The sequence below is a fragment of the Diadema setosum genome, chromosome 18 (assembly GCF_964275005.1).
Source record: "Diadema setosum chromosome 18, eeDiaSeto1, whole genome shotgun sequence".
Taxonomy (NCBI): domain Eukaryota; kingdom Metazoa; phylum Echinodermata; class Echinoidea; order Diadematoida; family Diadematidae; genus Diadema; species Diadema setosum.
In genome coordinates, this window is record NC_092702.1 from 19,279,032 (window position 1) to 19,300,629 (window position 21,598).

Here is a 21,598-nt window from a genome sequence, read left to right on the forward strand (position 1 = left end):
GTGTATAATAACGCGATCTCCTGCCTTCTTCGGCGCTGCACTCCCACTATACATGCGGTGTATTGGCATAGCAACAGTACACAACCTGCTGACCGAACTACAGGTGATGGAGTGGCCACGAACGGCGAACACCATGTAGTGCATTCTGTCATCAATGATTTCTGGTGATATTGGGAATCATAACTCCTGTTCTTCAGTGATTACAGTAAAACATACTCTGGGATTGTTTACAAAGTGATCAAATAATTCATTTTATTCGTCATTTTGGTTTGATCATTGTAATTGGAAACACGAAACACTTCAGAAGTTTTGTAGTATCATTCCGCCACAAAAACATCGAATCTTCGATGAGTTGAGCGCAGCTATCATGGCGGCGAAGATGTCGTCGCAAAATTTCTTCCAGCAACAGAGCAAATACGGGGCTGGCCCATCCAATGGGCCGGCTCCCGTAGATGTTAGTCCAGAACTTCATTTAAAGATGTCCAAGAAAATTGCCCAGCTTACAAAGGTGAGTATCATCAGATAAAAGAAGAAGAAATGCTTTTCGGAAAAGAGGGATACTCAAACCATCCCGTTATCGTGAGCAATGTTTAGTCCCATACGTTGATATTGGTGCATGTGTCTGAGTGGGTACGCCCTACTGTTTGTTTGTATGACTGCGCTGCTCGATTCACAGCTAGCCTACAACTTCAAGTAACTACAAACATTCATAGTAAAACCACACACACTCGAGAATTGCGGTATGAATCTGGATTTTGATCATGATAAGTTGTTTACGCTAAAAATATGAAAATGTCTGCCGAAGGAAAAAAAAATCTAAACAGAGAGGCTTTGCAGAATTAAAGAGCAACATTTTTAATATCATGACTTTGTTTTCAAATTTGTGTGGTTGATTATCAAAGTGAACTGAAATGAACATTTAGATTCTAACGTTTATAGCCTTTAAGATAGCCATTAATAACATCTGATCAAAGAAAGCTGCTGAGCATAAGATTTTAAGTCCCCACTTCATAAAGAGATGTGTAACAAGCTGAAAATATGAAATCTTTTACCATTGAAAACTCCAATATAGACATTTTTTTTTTCACATGTCCTTGCCCAGCAGACTGAGCCAAAAAGTGATATCACGCTTGTGGATGCTTAGGAAGTTTGGATCAGATGTGTAAAATTGCAAATTTATAATTATTGTTGTTAACTGGTACACAAGTTTCTTCAGAAGTGCAATATTTCCACTTATTTCTCATGCTGCAGGTGATCTATGCACTGAACACAAAGAATGATGAGCATGAAGCTATGGTACAGAGCTTGAAGGACGCACACGAGGAAGAACTCCAGCAGCTCATGGGAGAGACCAAGCAAAAGATGATGCTGTATCAGAGCAAGCTGGGCAAGGAGACAGAACTCCAGCAGCGGGTGAACAAACTCGAGGCCGAAGCCTCCGACTTTGAGAGGCAGAAGCGGGAGGCCGGCGCGGAGTTCAGCGAGTTCAAGCGGAAGTCGGAGGTTAGGGAGGGCAACCTCAGGGCTGAGCATTCCCAGAAGTTGTTGTCCTTATCACAGGACCTCCTCGCTGTCAAGCGGGATTTTGAGGACAGGTTGAAGCAGTTTGACGATGTGAAAGCGAGATTGGAGCGTGAGAAACATGATGCGTTGGAGGACCTGAAATCAAAACACAGGGAAGAATTGGAAGCGTTGCAACAAGCCCAAAATGCCCAGAAAGTGGGACTGTCGAGTGAACTGGAGGAGATCAACATGAAACATGCTGCAGAGATATCGAGATTAAAAGAGGAATGCGAGGCTGTTAACGAGCAGAAGACTCAGTTAGTAGAAGACTATGAAGGCAAGCTGGAAAAGCTGAAGGCGTTTCACGAACGGGAGATCAGCGCTCTCAGGGAAAATGAACTCCAGAAGCAGGGGATGGAATGGAAGGAGAAGGAGGAGGCGCTGAGGAGAACTTTTGCACAAAAGGAGCACAGTCTGAATTCAAAGGTCCAAGAACTCACTGCAGAACTTGCTGTTTCTGAGGAAGACCTTGCCAAATACAAGGACCTCCTTACTAAGGCGGAGGCAGCTCTGGAGAGCCGAGAGGGAGATGCAAGTAACCTGGGCCAACAGGTAACATTCTGTTTTTATCCTTTACCTGCCTATGACTTGTATACAAATTGTAGGGAGGGATTACTCGATAGTCAAAATCACCAAATGTACTGTGTAAAAGCATGTAAACTTCTTTTGCAGAATAATTGTGTTTTATTAATGTTTGTTAGTTTGTCCACACCCCCCTCCTCCCAAAAAAAATGCACACTGGAAAAAGTCACAAAGTATTGATATTATATTGACTGTAATTGCTGCACCTTACATTTGTAATCTAGAAAATAATGTATGACACTAAAGTTATAGAGATTTAGAATTATATGAATTGTAGATAGTGCCTGCATTCTTTATTCATTCCTAATAACTTGGAAGTTGCTTGACTTATTCAATCCAACAATTTTATTTCCATCTACAATGTACATTGTATTTGGTGTCCATTATATGTTACTTTTATTTTAATATTGTAAATGTAATGTTTTTCTAACAACTCATGGGCAACTGCATTAGCTTAAAGGTAGGGAATCCCATTTGCATGCCTTAAATGAAGAGTTGTGTAAACACAGTGGTATGTTGAAGAGAGTGTCATTTTAAAAACTCCCATAAAGTATTGAAAGTGGAAGGTAACATTTAGTACATTTTTATTGACCGTTAGATTTTGAATTGAATTTTTTTCGGGGCTCACCGTAAATTCCAGTACATTACTACAGTAGGCTACCTTTGCAGACCCATGCACTGCATGTGTGTCCATCATGTATATTTTGTGAAGAAAGTTCATCAAAACTTACAAACATTTCTATATACATTCTTGCCACACACTCTATATGTTATTACATCAGCTCTTATACTTTTAGATTTGTGTTTATAGAAAAAAAATACAGAAGACTGCAACAAAAAGGCTTAAGTGTGGCTGACACACAGAACTACTGAGTAGTTGAGTTTTGTGCATTATTCAAATTGTAGATAACTGTTGACGTCCAAATTTCTAAGCAGTGGCCTAAACAAGTCCCCTTAGGTTCATATTTAATGATTTGCTGCATTTTGGGAGTTCTGTAAAAGGTATCCCCTACCTTTAACTGCTAAGACATGGGATGAATGCAAGGATGAAAGTGGTTGTTGGCACCTTTTTGCAAGATGTTTCCATGTTGATGTTTTTGTTTTTTTCATAGATCTGTTTGCTCTAATTTGTACAAGTTCCTTGGAGTTTGAGTGAAAACATTTTACTTGGTCCAATATTGAAATGTTGAAACTGTACAAATTACTGTTCAATCAAATTTTTAAACTGTTGATACAAATTTCATGTCTGCCATTCAAATATCCTACAGTACATGTAGAGCCATGTCTGTAAAAATGATAATGTCCCAGCCTTTAGAGCTATTTACAGGTACCTACAGCATTCATTGAACAATATGGCACACACACCCAAACAAGAAGAACAGCAGCAGCAGCAGCAGCAACAACAACAACAACAACACACACACACACACACACGCACACAAAATTGATAGCACATTTCCTTTTGATGAGTTGTGACAAAAGTTTGATACAAGCTTGTTGTGACAACAACAACAACAACACACGCACAAAAAAAAAATTAAAAGCACATTTATTTCCTTTTGATGAGTTGTGACAAAAGTTTGATACAAGCTTTGGTACCTGCTATTCCACACCATTGTCAGACAGGTGAAATGTGTTTAAAGTGGATACATACATGTAGCATTAGCAAGCAAGTGACATGAAGTGGATAAAGCTTCAAGAATGTACCACACCCTGATTCAGAGCTTCCCTCAGTGCTGCATACAATCATGTAGCTATACTTGGTCTCCTCCCAAGAAGTTCATATTATCACCCAGTAGTTAATAAGCCAGTTCGGAGTTAGCTCATGGGCACATTGGTCCGAATGACCTTTCCTTTTTTCTCTGTCGGTTAGGGGCAAGCTTTACATAACAATTTATGGAATTCATTGATCCTGTTCAAACAAAGAATGAACTTGCGTTGACCAGATGACCAGAATGATCTGTGAATAAACACTTGGGAAAGCATCCATTTCGTTATTTTGCATTGAATGTATTGACGATCTCTTTCTATTGATATTGCCAAATACCACTTTTGCTGCCAGGTGGATGTGCTGGCAAGCAGCATTTATAAGTATTTCATGAATAATCATTACATTACAGATGCTTATCCCAGTGAAATTAAAAACCAACATGCCTGTTGGTCCGAATGACCTTGTTTCTGCTCATGCGCAAAGCGGAACTCCGAACTGGCTTATTTTAATTGTTTGCACCCTACTTTGTTGTTGGTATTGTACAGTAGATGGTGTTGTTTCTTTTTTAATTTTCTTGTGCATGATCTTTTATTCAGGGAGAGGGTTGTTTGCATTTTTGTTTTGTTTGTTTGACTGAAGAAGTATTGGACCATAAAGGGAAAGTAGCCCCTTCTCCTTTCCTGAGCTCGAGGAAAAAAAAACAAACAACAACCCAAAGCACAACAACAAAAGCACACACACACACACACACACTTGAAATCAGGAACACAAGTCTCCAGCACATGCACAACATTCCAGCTTGCAAGTTGTGCAGATCTGCAGGGATGATCTAGAGTCTGTGAATAATGTGCATGATTTCAAAAGAGAGCCAAATCCGATTGACAATCGTATTAATTCTTTCAACAAGCATTAGTTCTGCAAGGCAATTTATTACGCCTCATGCTTGTAAAGAGCAAACCTTGATGCCTGTAGTAACAGGCACAGCATGTATAGGGGATTTGCAGTAGTCACATTTTAAAGTAAACCTTGTTTTAATACTATAAAATCTATTTCAAAAGTGCAGTTGTCACTGAAGACAATAATTCACTTATAAAACACAGAAATTTGTGATGGTTTCTTTGATGAGTCATTGTGATCACATGCTATGCACAGACATTCAGTCCCGATTCTTACCCAAGCCTCTACAACACTGTCAATTGCTCGCACACAAGCATGTAAAAGACAGCAAGGGAGAGTGCTCTGTACATGTGCATACATCTGATTGTTTTTTTTTTTTCTTTGTAGCTTTGTACAATGTCAAATCCTTTCAAGAACTGAAATTGAACAAGGTGCTTTGACTGCACTTACATTTTTCAGATTACTACCCATACAGGGTTCCTTCAATAAAAAAACAGATTTGACAGATAAGTTTATTGACCAGAGCATGAATAAGAAAGTGATTGACATGTTGTGGTTCAAGGTTGCACAGGCACATTTCCGTAGCCCTCATTGCAATTTGCCAGCAAGCCCTCCCAAATCAAATATTATTGTAAGAACATGGCCTTGTGCCAGAAGGGGGTCAAATCTTGGGTTGAATACAGAATTTTGAGGAATCAAAAATTGATCTTTATCTTTTGCTGGACATACACAGTCATATCTTAGTCATGTAGTCACAAAAGTGAAAATTACTCTATAAATCAGGAAGATAATGTCAAAATGTTTCTTAAACTATGGAGACAGTTTTATAGGGCAGTCACGTTAGGTTAGTGGTAATTAACTCTGGACAGTGAGCTATGTATATATGTAGTGTTGAAATTACACTGAGCTTGATGAAGACCCGACACTGCAGCGTTCACATGCAAGCCACTCCTAGATTCTACAACTTTTATGCATTTGATTGAATCAGTTTTCACTTAGTCTTTGGTTGTGTGAGGGTTTGTGCTGTTGAATTTTAAAAGAGTAGAATTTGTATTGCAACTGATTGACAAATTGCCCTACATCGACGTAAATAAGCACTGAATTGATCAGTGTTTTAGTAGTAGCCATGATAAAAACTCATGGGCGTACATACTCGAGCAGGATTCGAACCTACGACCTCCTGATCACCGGACAGGCGTCATCTCCACTAGACCACCGAGCTTTCGCCCGACAGTGTTGGTTCTAATCCTTATAGCATGCAGCGGGTACTGCTTTGTTATTCAAATTCAACAAATTCTTCCGTCGAGATGTTTTCATTGCAACTGATTGACAAATTGCCCTACATCGACGTAAATAAGCACTGAATTGATCAGTGTTTTAGTAGTAGCCATGATAAAAAATCATGGGCGTACATACTCGAGCAGGATTCAAACCTACGACCTCCTGATCACCGGACAGGCGTCATCTCCACTAGACCACCGAGCTTTCGCCCGACAGCAAGTGTTGGTTCTAATCCTTATAGCATGCAGCGGGTACTGCTTTGTTATTCAAATTCAACAAATTCTTCCGTCGAGATGTTTTCATTGCAACTGATTGACAAATTGCCCTACATCGACGTAAATAAGCACTGAATTGATCAGTGTTTTAGTAGTAGCCATGATAAAAAATCATGGGCGTACATACTCGAGCAGGATTCGAACCTACGACCTCCTGATCACCGGACAGGCGTCATCTCCACTAGACCATTGAGCTTTCGCCCGACAGCAAGTGTTGGTTCTAATCCTTATAGCATGCAGCGGGTACTGCTTTGTTATTCAAATTCAACAAATTCTTCCGTCGAGATGTTTTCATTGCAACTGATTGACAAATTGCCCTACATCGACGTAAATAAGCACTGAATTGATCAGTGTTTTAGTAGTAGCCATGATAAAAAATCATGGGCGTACATACTCGAGCAGGATTCGAACCTACGACCTCCTGATCACCGGACAGGCGTCATCTCCACTAGACCACCGAGCTTTCGCCCGACAGCAAGTGTTGGTTCTAATCCTTATAGCATGCAGCGGGTACTGCTTTGTTATTCAAATTCAACAAATTCTTCCGTCGAGATGTTTTCATTGCAACTGATTGACAAATTGCCCTACATCGACGTAAATAAGCACTGAATTGATCAGTGTTTTAGTAGTAGCCATGATAAAAAATCATGGGCGTACATACTCGAGCAGGATTCGAACCTACGACCTCCTGATCACCGGACAGGCGTCATCTCCACTAGACCACCGAGCTTTCGCCCGACAGCAAGTGTTGGTTCTAATCCTTATAGCATGCAGCGGGTACTGCTTTGTTATTCAAATTCAACAAATTCTTCCGTCGAGATGTTTTCATTGCAACTGATTGACAAATTGCCCTACATCGACGTAAATAAGCACTGAATTGATCAGTGTTTTAGTAGTAGCCATGATAAAAAATCATGGGCGTACATACTCGAGCAGGATTCAAACCTACGACCTCCTGATCACCGGACAGGCGTCATCTCCACTAGACCACCGAGCTTTCGCCCGACAGCAAGTGTTGGTTCTAATCCTTATAGCATGCAGCGGGTACTGCTTTGTTATTCAAATTCAACAAATTCTTCCGTCGAGATGTTTTCATTGCAACTGATTGACAAATTGCCCTACATCGACGTAAATAAGCACTGAATTGATCAGTGTTTTGGTAGTAGCCATGATAAAAAATCATGGGCGTACATACTCGAGCAGGATTCGAACCTACGACCTCCTGATCACCGGACAGGCGTCATCTCCACTAGACCATTGAGCTTTCGCCCGACAGCAAGTGTTGGTTCTAATCCTTATAGCATGCAGCGGGTACTGCTTTGTTATTCAAATTCAACAAATTCTTCCGTCGAGATGTTTTCATTGCAACTGATTGACAAATTGCCCTACATCGACGTAAATAAGCACTGAATTGATCAGTGTTTTAGTAGTAGCCATGATAAAAAATCATGGGCGTACATACTCGAGCAGGATTCGAACCTACGACCTCCTGATCACCGGACAGGCGTCATCTCCACTAGACCACCGAGCTTTCGCCCGACAGCAAGTGTTGGTTCTAATCCTTATAGCATGCAGCGGGTACTGCTTTGTTATTCAAATTCAACAAATTCTTCCGTCGAGATGTTTTCATTGCAACTGATTGACAAATTGCCCTACATCGACGTAAATAAGCACTGAATTGATCAGTGTTTTAGTAGTAGCCATGATAAAAAATCATGGGCGTACATACTCGAGCAGGATTCAAACCTACGACCTCCTGATCACCGGACAGGCGTCATCTCCACTAGACCACCGAGCTTTCGCCCGACAGCAAGTGTTGGTTCTAATCCTTATAGCATGCAGCGGGTACTGCTTTGTTATTCAAATTCAACAAATTCTTCCGTCGAGATGTTTTCATTGCAACTGATTGACAAATTGCCCTACATCGACGTAAATAAGCACTGAATTGATCAGTGTTTTGGTAGTAGCCATGATAAAAAATCATGGGCGTACATACTCGAGCAGGATTCGAACCTACGACCTCCTGATCACCGGACAGGCGTCATCTCCACTAGACCATTGAGCTTTCGCCCGACAGCAAGTGTTGGTTCTAATCCTTATAGCATGCAGCGGGTACTGCTTTGTTATTCAAATTCAACAAATTCTTCCGTCGAGATGTTTTCATTGCAACTGATTGACAAATTGCCCTACATCGACGTAAATAAGCACTGAATTGATCAGTGTTTTAGTAGTAGCCATGATAAAAAATCATGGGCGTACATACTCGAGCAGGATTCGAACCTACGACCTCCTGATCACCGGACAGGTGTCATCTCCACTAGACCACCGAGCTTTCGCCCGACAGCAAGTGTTGGTTCTAATCCTTATAGCATGCAGCGGGTACTGCTTTGTTATTCAAATTCAACAAATTCTTCCGTCGAGATGTTTTCATTGCAACTGATTGACAAATTGCCCTACATCGACGTAAATAAGCACTGAATTGATCAGTGTTTTAGTAGTAGCCATGATAAAAAATCATGGGCGTACATACTCGAGCAGGATTCAAACCTACGACCTCCTGATCACCGGACAGGCGTCATCTCCACTAGACCACCGAGCTTTCGCCCGACAGCAAGTGTTGGTTCTAATCCTTATAGCATGCAGCGGGTACTGCTTTGTTATTCAAATTCAACAAATTCTTCCGTCGAGATGTTTTCATTGCAACTGATTGACAAATTGCCCTACATCGACGTAAATAAGCACTGAATTGATCAGTGTTTTAGTAGTAGCCATGATAAAAAATCATGGGCGTACATACTCGAGCAGGATTCGAACCTACGACCTCCTGATCACCGGACAGGTGTCATCTCCACTAGACCACCGAGCTTTCGCCCGACAGCAAGTGTTGGTTCTAATCCTTATAGCATGCAGCGGGTACTGCTTTGTTATTCAAATTCAACAAATTCTTCCGTCGAGATGTTTTCATTGCAACTGATTGACAAATTGCCCTACATCGACGTAAATAAGCACTGAATTGATCAGTGTTTTGGTAGTAGCCATGATAAAAAATCATGGGCGTACATACTCGAGCAGGATTCGAACCTACGACCTCCTGATCACCGGACAGGCGTCATCTCCACTAGACCACCGAGCTTTCGCCCGACAGCAAGTGTTGGTTCTAATCCTTATAGCATGCAGCGGGTACTGCTTTGTTATTCAAATTCAACAAATTCTTCCGTCGAGATGTTTTCATTGCAACTGATTGACAAATTGCCCTACATCGACGTAAATAAGCACTGAATTGATCAGTGTTTTAGTAGTAGCCATGATAAAAAATCATGGGCGTACATACTCGAGCAGGATTCGAACCTACGACCTCCTGATCACCGGACAGGCGTCATCTCCACTAGACCACCGAGCTTTCGCCCGACAGCAAGTGTTGGTTCTAATCCTTATAGCATGCAGCGGGTACTGCTTTGTTATTCAAATTCAACAAATTCTTCCGTCGAGATGTTTTCATTGCAACTGATTGACAAATTGCCCTACATCGACGTAAATAAGCACTGAATTGATCAGTGTTTTAGTAGTAGCCATGATAAAAAATCATGGGCGTACATACTCGAGCAGGATTCGAACCTACGACCTCCTGATCACCGGACAGGCGTCATCTCCACTAGACCACCGAGCTTTCGCCCGACAGCAAGTGTTGGTTCTAATCCTTATAGCATGCAGCGGGTACTGCTTTGTTATTCAAATTCAACAAATTCTTCCGTCGAGATGTTTTCATTGCAACTGATTGACAAATTGCCCTACATCGACGTAAATAAGCACTGAATTGATCAGTGTTTTAGTAGTAGCCATGATAAAAAATCATGGGCGTACATACTCGAGCAGGATTCAAACCTACGACCTCCTGATCACCGGACAGGCGTCATCTCCACTAGACCACCGAGCTTTCGCCCGACAGCAAGTGTTGGTTCTAATCCTTATAGCATGCAGCGGGTACTGCTTTGTTATTCAAATTCAACAAATTCTTCCGTCGAGATGTTTTCATTGCAACTGATTGACAAATTGCCCTACATCGACGTAAATAAGCACTGAATTGATCAGTGTTTTGGTAGTAGCCATGATAAAAAATCATGGGCGTACATACTCGAGCAGGATTCGAACCTACGACCTCCTGATCACCGGACAGGCGTCATCTCCACTAGACCATTGAGCTTTCGCCCGACAGCAAGTGTTGGTTCTAATCCTTATAGCATGCAGCGGGTACTGCTTTGTTATTCAAATTCAACAAATTCTTCCGTCGAGATGTTTTCATTGCAACTGATTGACAAATTGCCCTACATCGACGTAAATAAGCACTGAATTGATCAGTGTTTTAGTAGTAGCCATGATAAAAAATCATGGGCGTACATACTCGAGCAGGATTCGAACCTACGACCTCCTGATCACCGGACAGGCGTCATCTCCACTAGACCACCGAGCTTTCGCCCGACAGCAAGTGTTGGTTCTAATCCTTATAGCATGCAGCGGGTACTGCTTTGTTATTCAAATTCAACAAATTCTTCCGTCGAGATGTTTTCATTGCAACTGATTGACAAATTGCCCTACATCGACGTAAATAAGCACTGAATTGATCAGTGTTTTAGTAGTAGCCATGATAAAAAATCATGGGCGTACATACTCGAGCAGGATTCAAACCTACGACCTCCTGATCACCGGACAGGCGTCATCTCCACTAGACCACCGAGCTTTCGCCCGACAGCAAGTGTTGGTTCTAATCCTTATAGCATGCAGCGGGTACTGCTTTGTTATTCAAATTCAACAAATTCTTCCGTCGAGATGTTTTCATTGCAACTGATTGACAAATTGCCCTACATCGACGTAAATAAGCACTGAATTGATCAGTGTTTTAGTAGTAGCCATGATAAAAAATCATGGGCGTACATACTCGAGCAGGATTCGAACCTACGACCTCCTGATCACCGGACAGGTGTCATCTCCACTAGACCACCGAGCTTTCGCCCGACAGCAAGTGTTGGTTCTAATCCTTATAGCATGCAGCGGGTACTGCTTTGTTATTCAAATTCAACAAATTCTTCCATCGAGATGTTTTCATTGCAACTGATTGACAAATTGCCCTACATCGACGTAAATAAGCACTGAATTGATCAGTGTTTTGGTAGTAGCCATGATAAAAAATCATGGGCGTACATACTCGAGCAGGATTCGAACCTACGACCTCCTGATCACCGGACAGGCGTCATCTCCACTAGACCACCGAGCTTTCGCCCGACAGCAAGTGTTGGTTCTAATCCTTATAGCATGCAGCGGGTACTGCTTTGTTATTCAAATTCAACAAATTCTTCCGTCGAGATGTTTTCATTGCAACTGATTGACAAATTGCCCTACATCGACGTAAATAAGCACTGAATTGATCAGTGTTTTAGTAGTAGCCATGATAAAAAATCATGGGCGTACATACTCGAGCAGGATTCAAACCTACGACCTCCTGATCACCGGACAGGCGTCATCTCCACTAGACCACCGAGCTTTCGCCCGACAGCAAGTGTTGGTTCTAATCCTTATAGCATGCAGCGGGTACTGCTTTGTTATTCAAATTCAACAAATTCTTCCGTCGAGATGTTTTCATTGCAACTGATTGACAAATTGCCCTACATCGACGTAGTGGAGATGACGCCTGTCCGGTGATCAGGAGGTCGTAGGTTCGAATCCTGCTCGAGTATGTACGCCCATGATTTTTTATCATGGCTACTACTAAAACACTGATCAATTCAGTGCTTATTTACGTCGAAGTAGAATTTGTAGTTTGTGAATATGAATTTAGTATTTGTTGCCACTCTTGACCAGAGTGTCAATGTGCCACAGCTGGGCCCCGTTTTATCAAAAGATAAAATTGATTTTAAATTTCCTTACCACACAGGCTGCCATAGACTTACAGTTGAAATCAACTATATAATCAATTTTAACTCTTAATAAAACAGGGCCCTGATATACCAATTATTAAAACAAGTAATGGAGTCTTAAACAAAGGCTAAATGTTTCTTGCAGTTACTTAAAGGAACTGCTTACCATTGGGAGCAGTGCTTTAAAGAATGTTTGAGTTATCACATTTGATGCATGTAGGTCACAAAGCAGCCCATTATATAGAATATTTCACAATAAAGCCTAATATACAGTGCTGTGTAAGGAGATATCAAGTGCTATTTTCCCCAATATCCATAACTGTAGACAATTTATTCTAGAGACAATTTAATCATAATTGTTGTTCACATTTCATGTAGTTAACATTTACTTAATATTGATTAATACTGATTAACATTTTTACATTGGTGGTTTTATCCCTGACTCACATTTTAGAGCTATTTTGAAGCACTAAAGCTGGGTTTTGTTTCATCTTATAATAGTAAATAATGTCTATCATCTTGTGCTCATGATAGATTATGCAGATCGAAATACATGTATTTAATCCAGTAGTTTTGCTTGTTTCATGGCAGTTTTTGAAAGCGATTTAATGAGCATATATGTTGCTCTGAATGGAAATTTCTGTTTGATTTAAATTGTTTCACAATGAAATGAGATTGCTTTCAAGGAGTCTCTCCAATACTTAGCATCAGTATTGTACATGAAATTTGACTTCATTCTGATATCAAATATCTTTGGCTGTATTTTGGTTTGACATTGGGAAGGCTTCTGAAATGGGGCTCCCACTGTGATTATCAGCAATCTTATTGACTAAATTGATCGACTGTGCATCTAAAAGGGGCTGTACCTATTGGAAATGCCAATTGATGTGGGGCTCATATGCCCTTCATCATCTAGGGGCATGTTATTGGTTGTATGGTTGATTTCAATGCCAGTTCACCTACAGTAGAAAACAAAACAAAAAAAAAAAGACATGACAAATAAATAAGCGTTGGGAATAAAGTCTCCTGCCACTACTCTGTGAAATTGGGCTGTGGGATGTTCCTCCTATTTTACACATACATTGTAACAGCCATACAGTGCTGCTGTGTGGTCAGTCCTTGGCTGCCTGCATTTGTGAGATGTAGAGAATCTATTTGTGGGCTAGTTTTAAATAGATGCAAAGCATTCCATTGTAGAAAAGGTAGTCTTCATTTCCCTTCAATGGAACTACGTAAATCCCAGTACCCTGTATAAGATATTATGATGTGACATTTCTAGGGTTGACGGAATGTGCTAAGCTCCTTGTATGGTTCCAGTGAGCCGTAACAGTCTCCAGAATACCATTTTTTTTTCTTCACACCGGAACTGAAAGGTTTTCTAATGACCACCTTTTCATGGATGTTACATAACTTAGGGGAGGATTATACCCTCTCTTGGAAGTCAGGCCTCTGGAACCAGGGATGAGCCACAGCCCCAAACCTTGCATGTCATTCTTATGGGGATATTTTGGTATGCCTTAGGACTGCTGACGCCTTTTTTATCCCCAGGATCAACATTAGATGCTGGTACCACAGTATTCCTCTCTAAATGTCCCCCGATTATCATCAGTTTTCTTTTTCTTTTTTGTTTTTTTAATTAAGTGGTTGTTTAAATTCAGGTATTTTATAAGCATAGAACTTAGACTAAACTTTTGGTATCAAATTTCCTGATGATAAAATGATGGGAAGTTTAAATATATATTTTTTTAATGCAACTGGTAAATTTGTGCTTTAGTCACTCTTCAAGTAAGGTGTAGTTACTTTTGAGGAATACAAGATACATTTGAAGTTTACATTTAAAGTGATTCTCTGTCCATGAGACAAAAGATTTATTATATGTACCAAAACTAGTAATGACTTTGGCGCATACACTGTAAAGGGTTCATAGAGTCATTTTGTTTAAATTCTGAGAACCATCATGATTTGCATTCGAGAAAATGCAAAGTAAAAGCCTAGACATGTAACAAAGGGACATCCTAAACAAGCTTCTTCTTTATTTCAAAATTCCTTTTCTTTCTCAGTTACTTTACACATGTATATCAAATTTACCTCTGTATGATCTACAGCTGTAGTTGATATATTCTGTCATATCCAGCTCTGAAAATAAGTTGATACTTTGTACAACAAGATGCATGAGTTAATACATGTATGTTTGTGTACATTATGTTTTTCTATATCTTTTTCATGCATGCTATGCACTTTCTTCATTTTTTTTTTCTCCAAGATGGGTTAAAAAGAGTAGAGAAAAAAAATCCTTGGTGGAGGCTGCAAATAACAAGCTCTGGTTCCACTCACACTTCTGATTGTGTGAATTTCGCTATTTCTGAACCAATAAGCCCAGCTGACACAGTCGTCACTGCATTATGTCTATATTTCAGTTAATCATGTATATAATAATCCTTATCATCTCTTGTCTCTTTCTGACACTCCCTTTTTATAGCTCCTTGCTGCCAAAAAGGAAGCTAGCGGTGCAATGACTCGCTTGAAAGAGGTCGAAGGCGAGCTAGCGGCGTCGCGACAGAGATGCGAGGATCAGGCGTCGGAAATGGTGAAGAAATCAAGTAGGTTTGCTCCTTCGCTGGTCGCTTTCCCAGATTCCATTGATATGAGGGGGCAGAAGTATGGGCTTCAGAAAGTACATCCCATTGGGGAAAATGGGTCATTTCAAACTCTGGCAGTTATCTCATACAAACAGATTGAACAGTCATGTGAAAGGGGATTATTATTTTCTGTTTGTTTGTATTTTTGTAAATGTGTGTGTTTTATGTGGGTGGCCATGTATGTTTAGGTAATTTGTTTTGTACATTTATACATTCAAGTAGAATGAATATCAATGAATAGAATGGAAATAAAAAAAAAAAAATGCTGGGGAAAAGCTTTGTTATCCTGTGCTGCTTTTAAATGTATTTGTTCTTTAGTGTTCCAAATGGAGATGTATTAAAGAACAGTAATCTGCAACCTGAAATGGGTGCAATGATAATAATTACCATCTCCTCCTGACTGTATGTCAGAAATTCATGAGAATTTGTGTTTTCTTTTGTGAATCAAAACAACAAGAATGACAAATCATATGCTATCTTAAGCCCATGTCTTAATCTGATTGTTTATTATTATTATTGTTGTTGTTGTTGTTATTATTATTGTTATTGTTGTCGTCATCATTGTCATTGCCGTCGTCATCGTCATCATCGTCATTATTTTGTATTCTTTGCTCAGGTTTGATTGGCACACTGGAGGCAACACAACTCAGCAATGCAGCCACCATCAAGGACCTGGAGTCCGACCTGTCTCGGCTGCAGGACAAGGTGCAGTGGCTGGAGAAGGAGAGGGCCTCACTGGAGTCCAGCAAGCAGTCTCTCAGTCAGCAGCAGACCAACCAGCTGCAGTCTCTGGAGAAGGTATGGAGGGGTGCGGGGTGGTGGTGATGACGGTGGTGGTGGTGATGGTGGAGGGGAAGGGAAACCACCAAACCTCAGGCTCAATTTCATCAGTTACTTGTAGTCTCCGCATACTTCGGTACTAAGAAAAATATAATAACATAAGGATGGAAAATGTAACACTGATTAAAATAAGTACATTATGATCAGCTATTACAAATGATGAAGTGCTTCGTACATGTTTCCAGTATCAAAACGTAACATAACTATTCATTTTTGTTACTCTGGAGTAATATATTACTGTAATATAGAATCATGTTGTAATGGTTTTACCAGGTGTAAAAATGAAGAAATGATCAACATGTATTCATATACATGTAAGATATGAACTTTCATTTCATTTCATTTCATTTCATTTTCAACTGAAAAAAAAATTAATGTACAAAACATCATGCTAATACAAAACAGCAATATACATATTCTGAATATGTCAAAATATGTATAATTGCTATGTAATAAGTTGTAAAGCAAAGATGCATCATGAGTAATTAGATTATTACTTTTTAAAAGCAAATTATCTATTTGTTTGTCTGGTAGGCTCTTGAAGACCTGTCCATCGAGAAGCAGGTTCAGAAGGAGCGCTACGAGAGGGAGCTGGAGGCTGCCAGGAGTCAGGGCTCGGAGGACGTCGCCAAGCTGGAGAAGGAGCACGGCAGCAAGGCGGAGGAGATGCTCCTAGCTCACAGAGCAGAGCTGGAGAAACAGCAGAGGGAGGCGGCAGAGGAGCTGGCAAAGCTGAAACAGGTGAGAGAGAGAAAGATAGATATATTGATAGATAGATAGATAGATAGACAGAGGGAAACAGAAAGAAGAGAGAGGATGAGAAAGAAGAGAGGGGAAGAGGGAGAGAGAAGAGAGAGAGAGGGGGAAGGGAGAGTTTCAGTCATAGAAGAAGTAGTAAATAGAGATGATGCTGTACGAGCTGAAATTTTCGCGTACAGATATTTTCACGAATTGCTACTCGGAGGACATTTTCGCGTGCTGTTAATTTCGCGGTTGCGAGGGTCTAACTGAACTTAGTTATTTGCGCATTGTTATTTTTGCGTGTTGTTATTTTCGCGGTTCAAAGACGATTCGCGAAATTTGCGAAAATAAAACCACCGCGAAAATTTCAGCTCGTACAGTATTAGCTGCAATTCACACCTTGTGTCACACATTTAAAACACACACACCAAAAACAACTTATTCAAAACGCCGCCTCCTGTGTTGATAATGCCTTGCCCTGTATTCGAGTGTAACTTACAGTGTTTCTATCTGTGTAATAGTGACTCCTCTTAACCACTTTTACAGAGGGTCTGCATCATACAGATTGACTTCTAATTCCATTAAGCCTCTGCATGCATAACTGAAGGCAACAGGCAATGAAACTAGTGACAGTGTCTGTGTGTGCTACCTTATTATCTAGCAGATCACAGAGCATGCTTGCACATATTCTTTAAGGGGAAAAGTGTCCTTTCAGAGAATGTTCTGAATATAATTTTTAGCATAAAAGCAACAAATTTATGAAAAATTTTGCAAACTTGAAAAGGTCACCAGAAAGTTTTGATCATAACAGTATGGATCAATTTTTTTTCTTCTTCTTTTTGATTGGTGGGGGAGTTCCTCTATTGGATTCAGTCTTTGTTGTTAAACTTAAGCGTGATAATCATATCTTGTATTTATCTTGAATGTTTGTGTAACTGTTACAGAGTCTACTAAAAAGTTTGTTTAGCAATTTGATGGCAGCAAGAATCCTTGTGTGACCACTGCCTTTACTCTTCTTCTTCCATTGCTTCTGTGCATGCATCCAGGAGCTGGAGCAGCAGCTGGAGTCAACCCGGGGCCAGCTGACCCAGGAGCGGGACTCCCTGCAGACCCAGCTGACCCACCAGGAGGCCGAGCTCGGCGCCAAGCTGAAGCGCGCCGAGTCGGAGGCCCGGCGGCTGCAAGGCATCCTGGACGAGAACGAGCGCGGCCTGGGCTCGGCCAACACCCGCATTGGGTCCCTGCAACAGACCAACGCCCAGCTGCTTGAGGACCTGGAGAGGGCTCAGAAGGAAGGGAGGGAGGCCAGCAGCCAGGCCTCCTCCTTCAAGGTCAGTCACGCTTGACTGCACGCTGACTCATTTTTTTTTTTTCTACTGGTCCGGCCTGTCCCTGTCGGACCAGTAGATACCCAGTTTTTCCATAAGATTTCCATTTACTGATCTGAATGTAAAACTTACTGGTCCAGTTCTTTTCTTCAACTGGCCCCAACAATTTTTTTTGTTGGACCGGTAAATTTTTCAATTTCTGAATTGTTACTGGCCTGACAGTGATTTTACGGTCCTGGGACTGTTGGACCAGTACCAGTGTTAAGAGGGCGAACTATACAATACCATCTATGACTACAAGAAACCGCAGATTTTACCTACTTAGTAATGGTGAACTTCACCCTGCTCATGCGCAAATAACATTTTTACAGACTGTTCTTGAACTTTCGAACTTTTATAGCAGTATCCTTGATTTGGCTGCTCCTTGGTTGCCCATATGCTAGCATGCTAGCCATGAGGGGTAAGCCTTGCACCTTGTATCTCTCTGTGCAATCACAGAGCAGTTATACAGGGTGTATGGTGAGTAAGCACTCTAGTACATGTACCTACTCATATTATTATAAGCTCTTTCAGTCTATCATAAGTGAAATTGCGTGAAGGACTTGATTTCAGATAAGTATGAATTATATTGGAACATAATGTTTTAGATTCTATAGTAATATTTCTAGCTCATATTCTAGCCCAGATGGGCCCAATGAGGTTTTTTGTAAATGTTGATCCTGAAGCAGTTAATGCATCTAGGAGGTGCTAGGAAGGGATTTGGTCCACTTTAGTCATCAGCCTGACTTTTTCCCCTCTCTGATGGTCTCGTTTGAATTCATGTAAGAATATTGTTGAGCTGCTGAAGCAAATTATCATTGAATTTTGGATGCATAATTCAAAAGATGACTTGAAAAGAAAAAAAAAAAAAGAGTGCACTCTTATCTGATACAGTGTTCATCTCAAGTCCAAACTTTATACACAGACGGAGCTGGAGAAGCTGAAGCACACCCATGCCACCAAGATGGCAGAGTCCAGGGAGGAGCTGAAGACCAAGCTAGACCAACTGTCCAAAGATCTGGACTCCAGATGGACAGAGACTCTCAGGTAAGACCATGGCTGCCCAGTGGTCGGCATCGGCATCTAGGGTTCACCAAAGGGACTGTGATACCCATGAGAACATTTGGCGATATATTCTTTGCCTCTGATCGAGATTGGTTTCCCCCTTTATGATATGTTGCCCTCTCTATGTGATGTGTTTCCCCCCCCCCCCTTTCTGAAAATAATATCACTTTCAGCTGTTGGTCGATGCACGTTGAGTAGATTTTGTCCTTCGCTGTTGTGGTCTATAGCAATGAGAGCACACCATAAAATGTAAACTTTACCAGTGCAGCCATCATTATTCCATGGATAAGCCATGTTATATAGAGAATGGGACTGTAGGATACTGGTATTAATTATTGCAGCTGCAGGAACTGTACAATACTTGGAGCGGGATTCAAGAGCAATGATGACAAAGAAGGAATCATGCTTATGTGTCGATTATGTTACAATTAATTAATCATCTTATGAAAAAAAACTACATTAAAGCTAAATTTACTTGGTTGAGGGGGGGGGGGGGATGCAACCTGCATCTGGTGATGGTGTATCTTTAAAAACATCAGCTGTGTATAATATGACACCGGTCTGCTGCCCATTCCCCCCTGCAGAAAAGAGTGTGAGAAGCTGAGAAGCGAATTGGCCGAACAGCACGACGAAGACAAACAGAGCGCCCTCAAACAGCTGACTAGCCTCAAGAACCAGGAGTTGGATGCCAGCAAACAAGGCTGGCAGAAGAAGGTCACTGAACTCCTGCAGGAGGTAAATACTGTGAACGTCTTTATTTTCACATGATTAAATTTTAGTATCTTGCGACTTACCTGAACATATTCATCAGTATTCAAATTCCCGCAGTACAGTACACATAGTGCTTGCTCGTATGTTGTCATCCAATTCACTAAAAAGATGGAATTTGATTCGACATTTGCCCAGTTGCCTTGAAATTTAAACATGAATTTAACTACAGTTTGACCTCAATTATCCGGCAATGTCGGGACCGGCGCTCATCCGGATAAGCGAATTGGCCGGATATGGGAGACACAATGTTAATGTATATAGCTGCCGTCCAAGCTGCCGTCCCAGTGCACTGGCAGCTAGGCAGGTAGTGTACCCCGCAACGGTGGTGTAATCTATGCTAGCCTGCGCAAAATTGTAGTCCCTTCTTCACAAAAATAAAGTATATCTCTATGTGAAAATCATACATGTTTTATCTCATTAGATATTGAGAAACCTATCATGCACATCTTTGAAATTAGTGAAATAGATCCCTGAAAAGATGTTAAAGTCACTGTTTTTTTCTGAATTTTTGGATGAAAAAAAAAAGTCCTTCACTGCGTGAACGCATCCGGATAATAGAGATTTCCGGATAAAAGGAGGCCGGATAATAGAGGTCGAATTGTAATGAGTAATGCTTGAGGAAGGAACAGAGTTGCAAAATTTCGTACAGTGTCTTTCAGATTTTGCCAGTGACATAGGCTGCAGAGTAGCCAAGTATTGCCAGGCCCAGGGCGAGAATAGCAATCGGCCATGTAGTGCAGGGCTGTACTGTTTGCATACAAGGACTAGCACACATACACACACGCACACACATATTACAACTGTTGTACTATCTATTAGCTGATGATGCCAATAATTCAGTGTGTTCCAAATGTGCCTCAAAATTATTAAGTTATCTTGGGGGATTTTAGAATTCATGTCAGCCCAAAGTAGCTTGCAGTCAGTGAGAATTAATGTATTGCAAACATTTCTTCATTTACCATACTTGTAACTTGGAAATGATAGCACACTAGATGTTCAAAGTGTGGAGCCACAGCGGCATCATGTTGCTGTTGATTTGTATAGCCTATGTTGGAGAGAAGTAAGGGCAAGTTAGATAAAATCGATAAGACTTTGATTCCAATCCGCATATTAGGAAGGAGTACTTGATGCTGCTGTAATCCTTATTATTTATATCATATAAAAGTGGAAGGTGAAACTGGGATATGCACAAGTTGGAAATTCACATCATCAGCTTTTCCTCAATTCTCTAGTAATGTGTGATTTATAAGAAAACAAAATGACATGAATCTCTCTCCTCAGATCTCGAGCCTGAAGGAGCGGCTGACAAGTAAATCAGAGCGGTCACTGGAGGAGATGGCTGCCCTGCAGCGTAAGGCTGACCAGGAGATCAACCGGCTCAAGTTCGAGATGGCCACGGCGGCCGAGGGCCACTCCCAAGTCCTGTCGGACCTGAAAGACGCACAGGAAAAGGAGCGCGAGAGGACATTGGCCGAACATCGGAAGGCACTTGAGGTACAGCACCCATTCTCTACTCTAAGCTACACACACACACACATTCATAGATTGCCTAATCAGACCTTCATCACATAAGCCTAATCAATGTCTCTCTTCACACATGTGCTGTACTCGCAGTAACAAGTCATGCAAATCAGAAATTCACCGTAATTGATCCCTTTTTTGTGAAACTTCCATGATTTTACTGCATAAGTAGTAGTGCAATTGTATATATGAGCCATTCTTGATTAACAAAAGTGTGCAGTAGGAATGGACTTTGCTAGATCTTGATGTTATTTGAGGATGCATTTACCTTTGTGTATGCATAGCTGATGATGTAGAAATATTATTTTTTTAAAGTGTATTCTATTTCTCTTTGTCTTGCATTGCAAAACAAGTAGTATGATATCACAGTATGAAGTAACTGAGTATGTAAGTCATGATGCTGTGGTGTTAAAGGGAAGGTATCACCATCTCCTGC

The 21,598-nt window shown here is 40.9% G+C and overlaps 1 protein-coding gene across 1 annotated transcript in view; it reads left to right on the forward strand.

Annotated features, from left to right (window-relative positions):
- Positions 1–367: 367 nt before the first annotated feature.
- The window catches only part of LOC140241631 (protein FAM184A-like), a 30,597-nt gene continuing 9,366 nt past the window's right edge, over positions 368–21,598 (forward strand). Inside the window, exons 1-9 of the mRNA XM_072321368.1 lie at positions 368–508; positions 1,252–2,115; positions 14,698–14,818; positions 15,474–15,655; positions 16,232–16,438; positions 17,485–17,769; positions 18,731–18,852; positions 19,455–19,605; positions 20,923–21,135. Coding sequence (XP_072177469.1) covers positions 368–508; positions 1,252–2,115; positions 14,698–14,818; positions 15,474–15,655; positions 16,232–16,438; positions 17,485–17,769; positions 18,731–18,852; positions 19,455–19,605; positions 20,923–21,135 — 2,286 coding nt within the window. The remainder of the gene's footprint in view (positions 509–1,251; positions 2,116–14,697; positions 14,819–15,473; positions 15,656–16,231; positions 16,439–17,484; positions 17,770–18,730; positions 18,853–19,454; positions 19,606–20,922; positions 21,136–21,598) is intronic.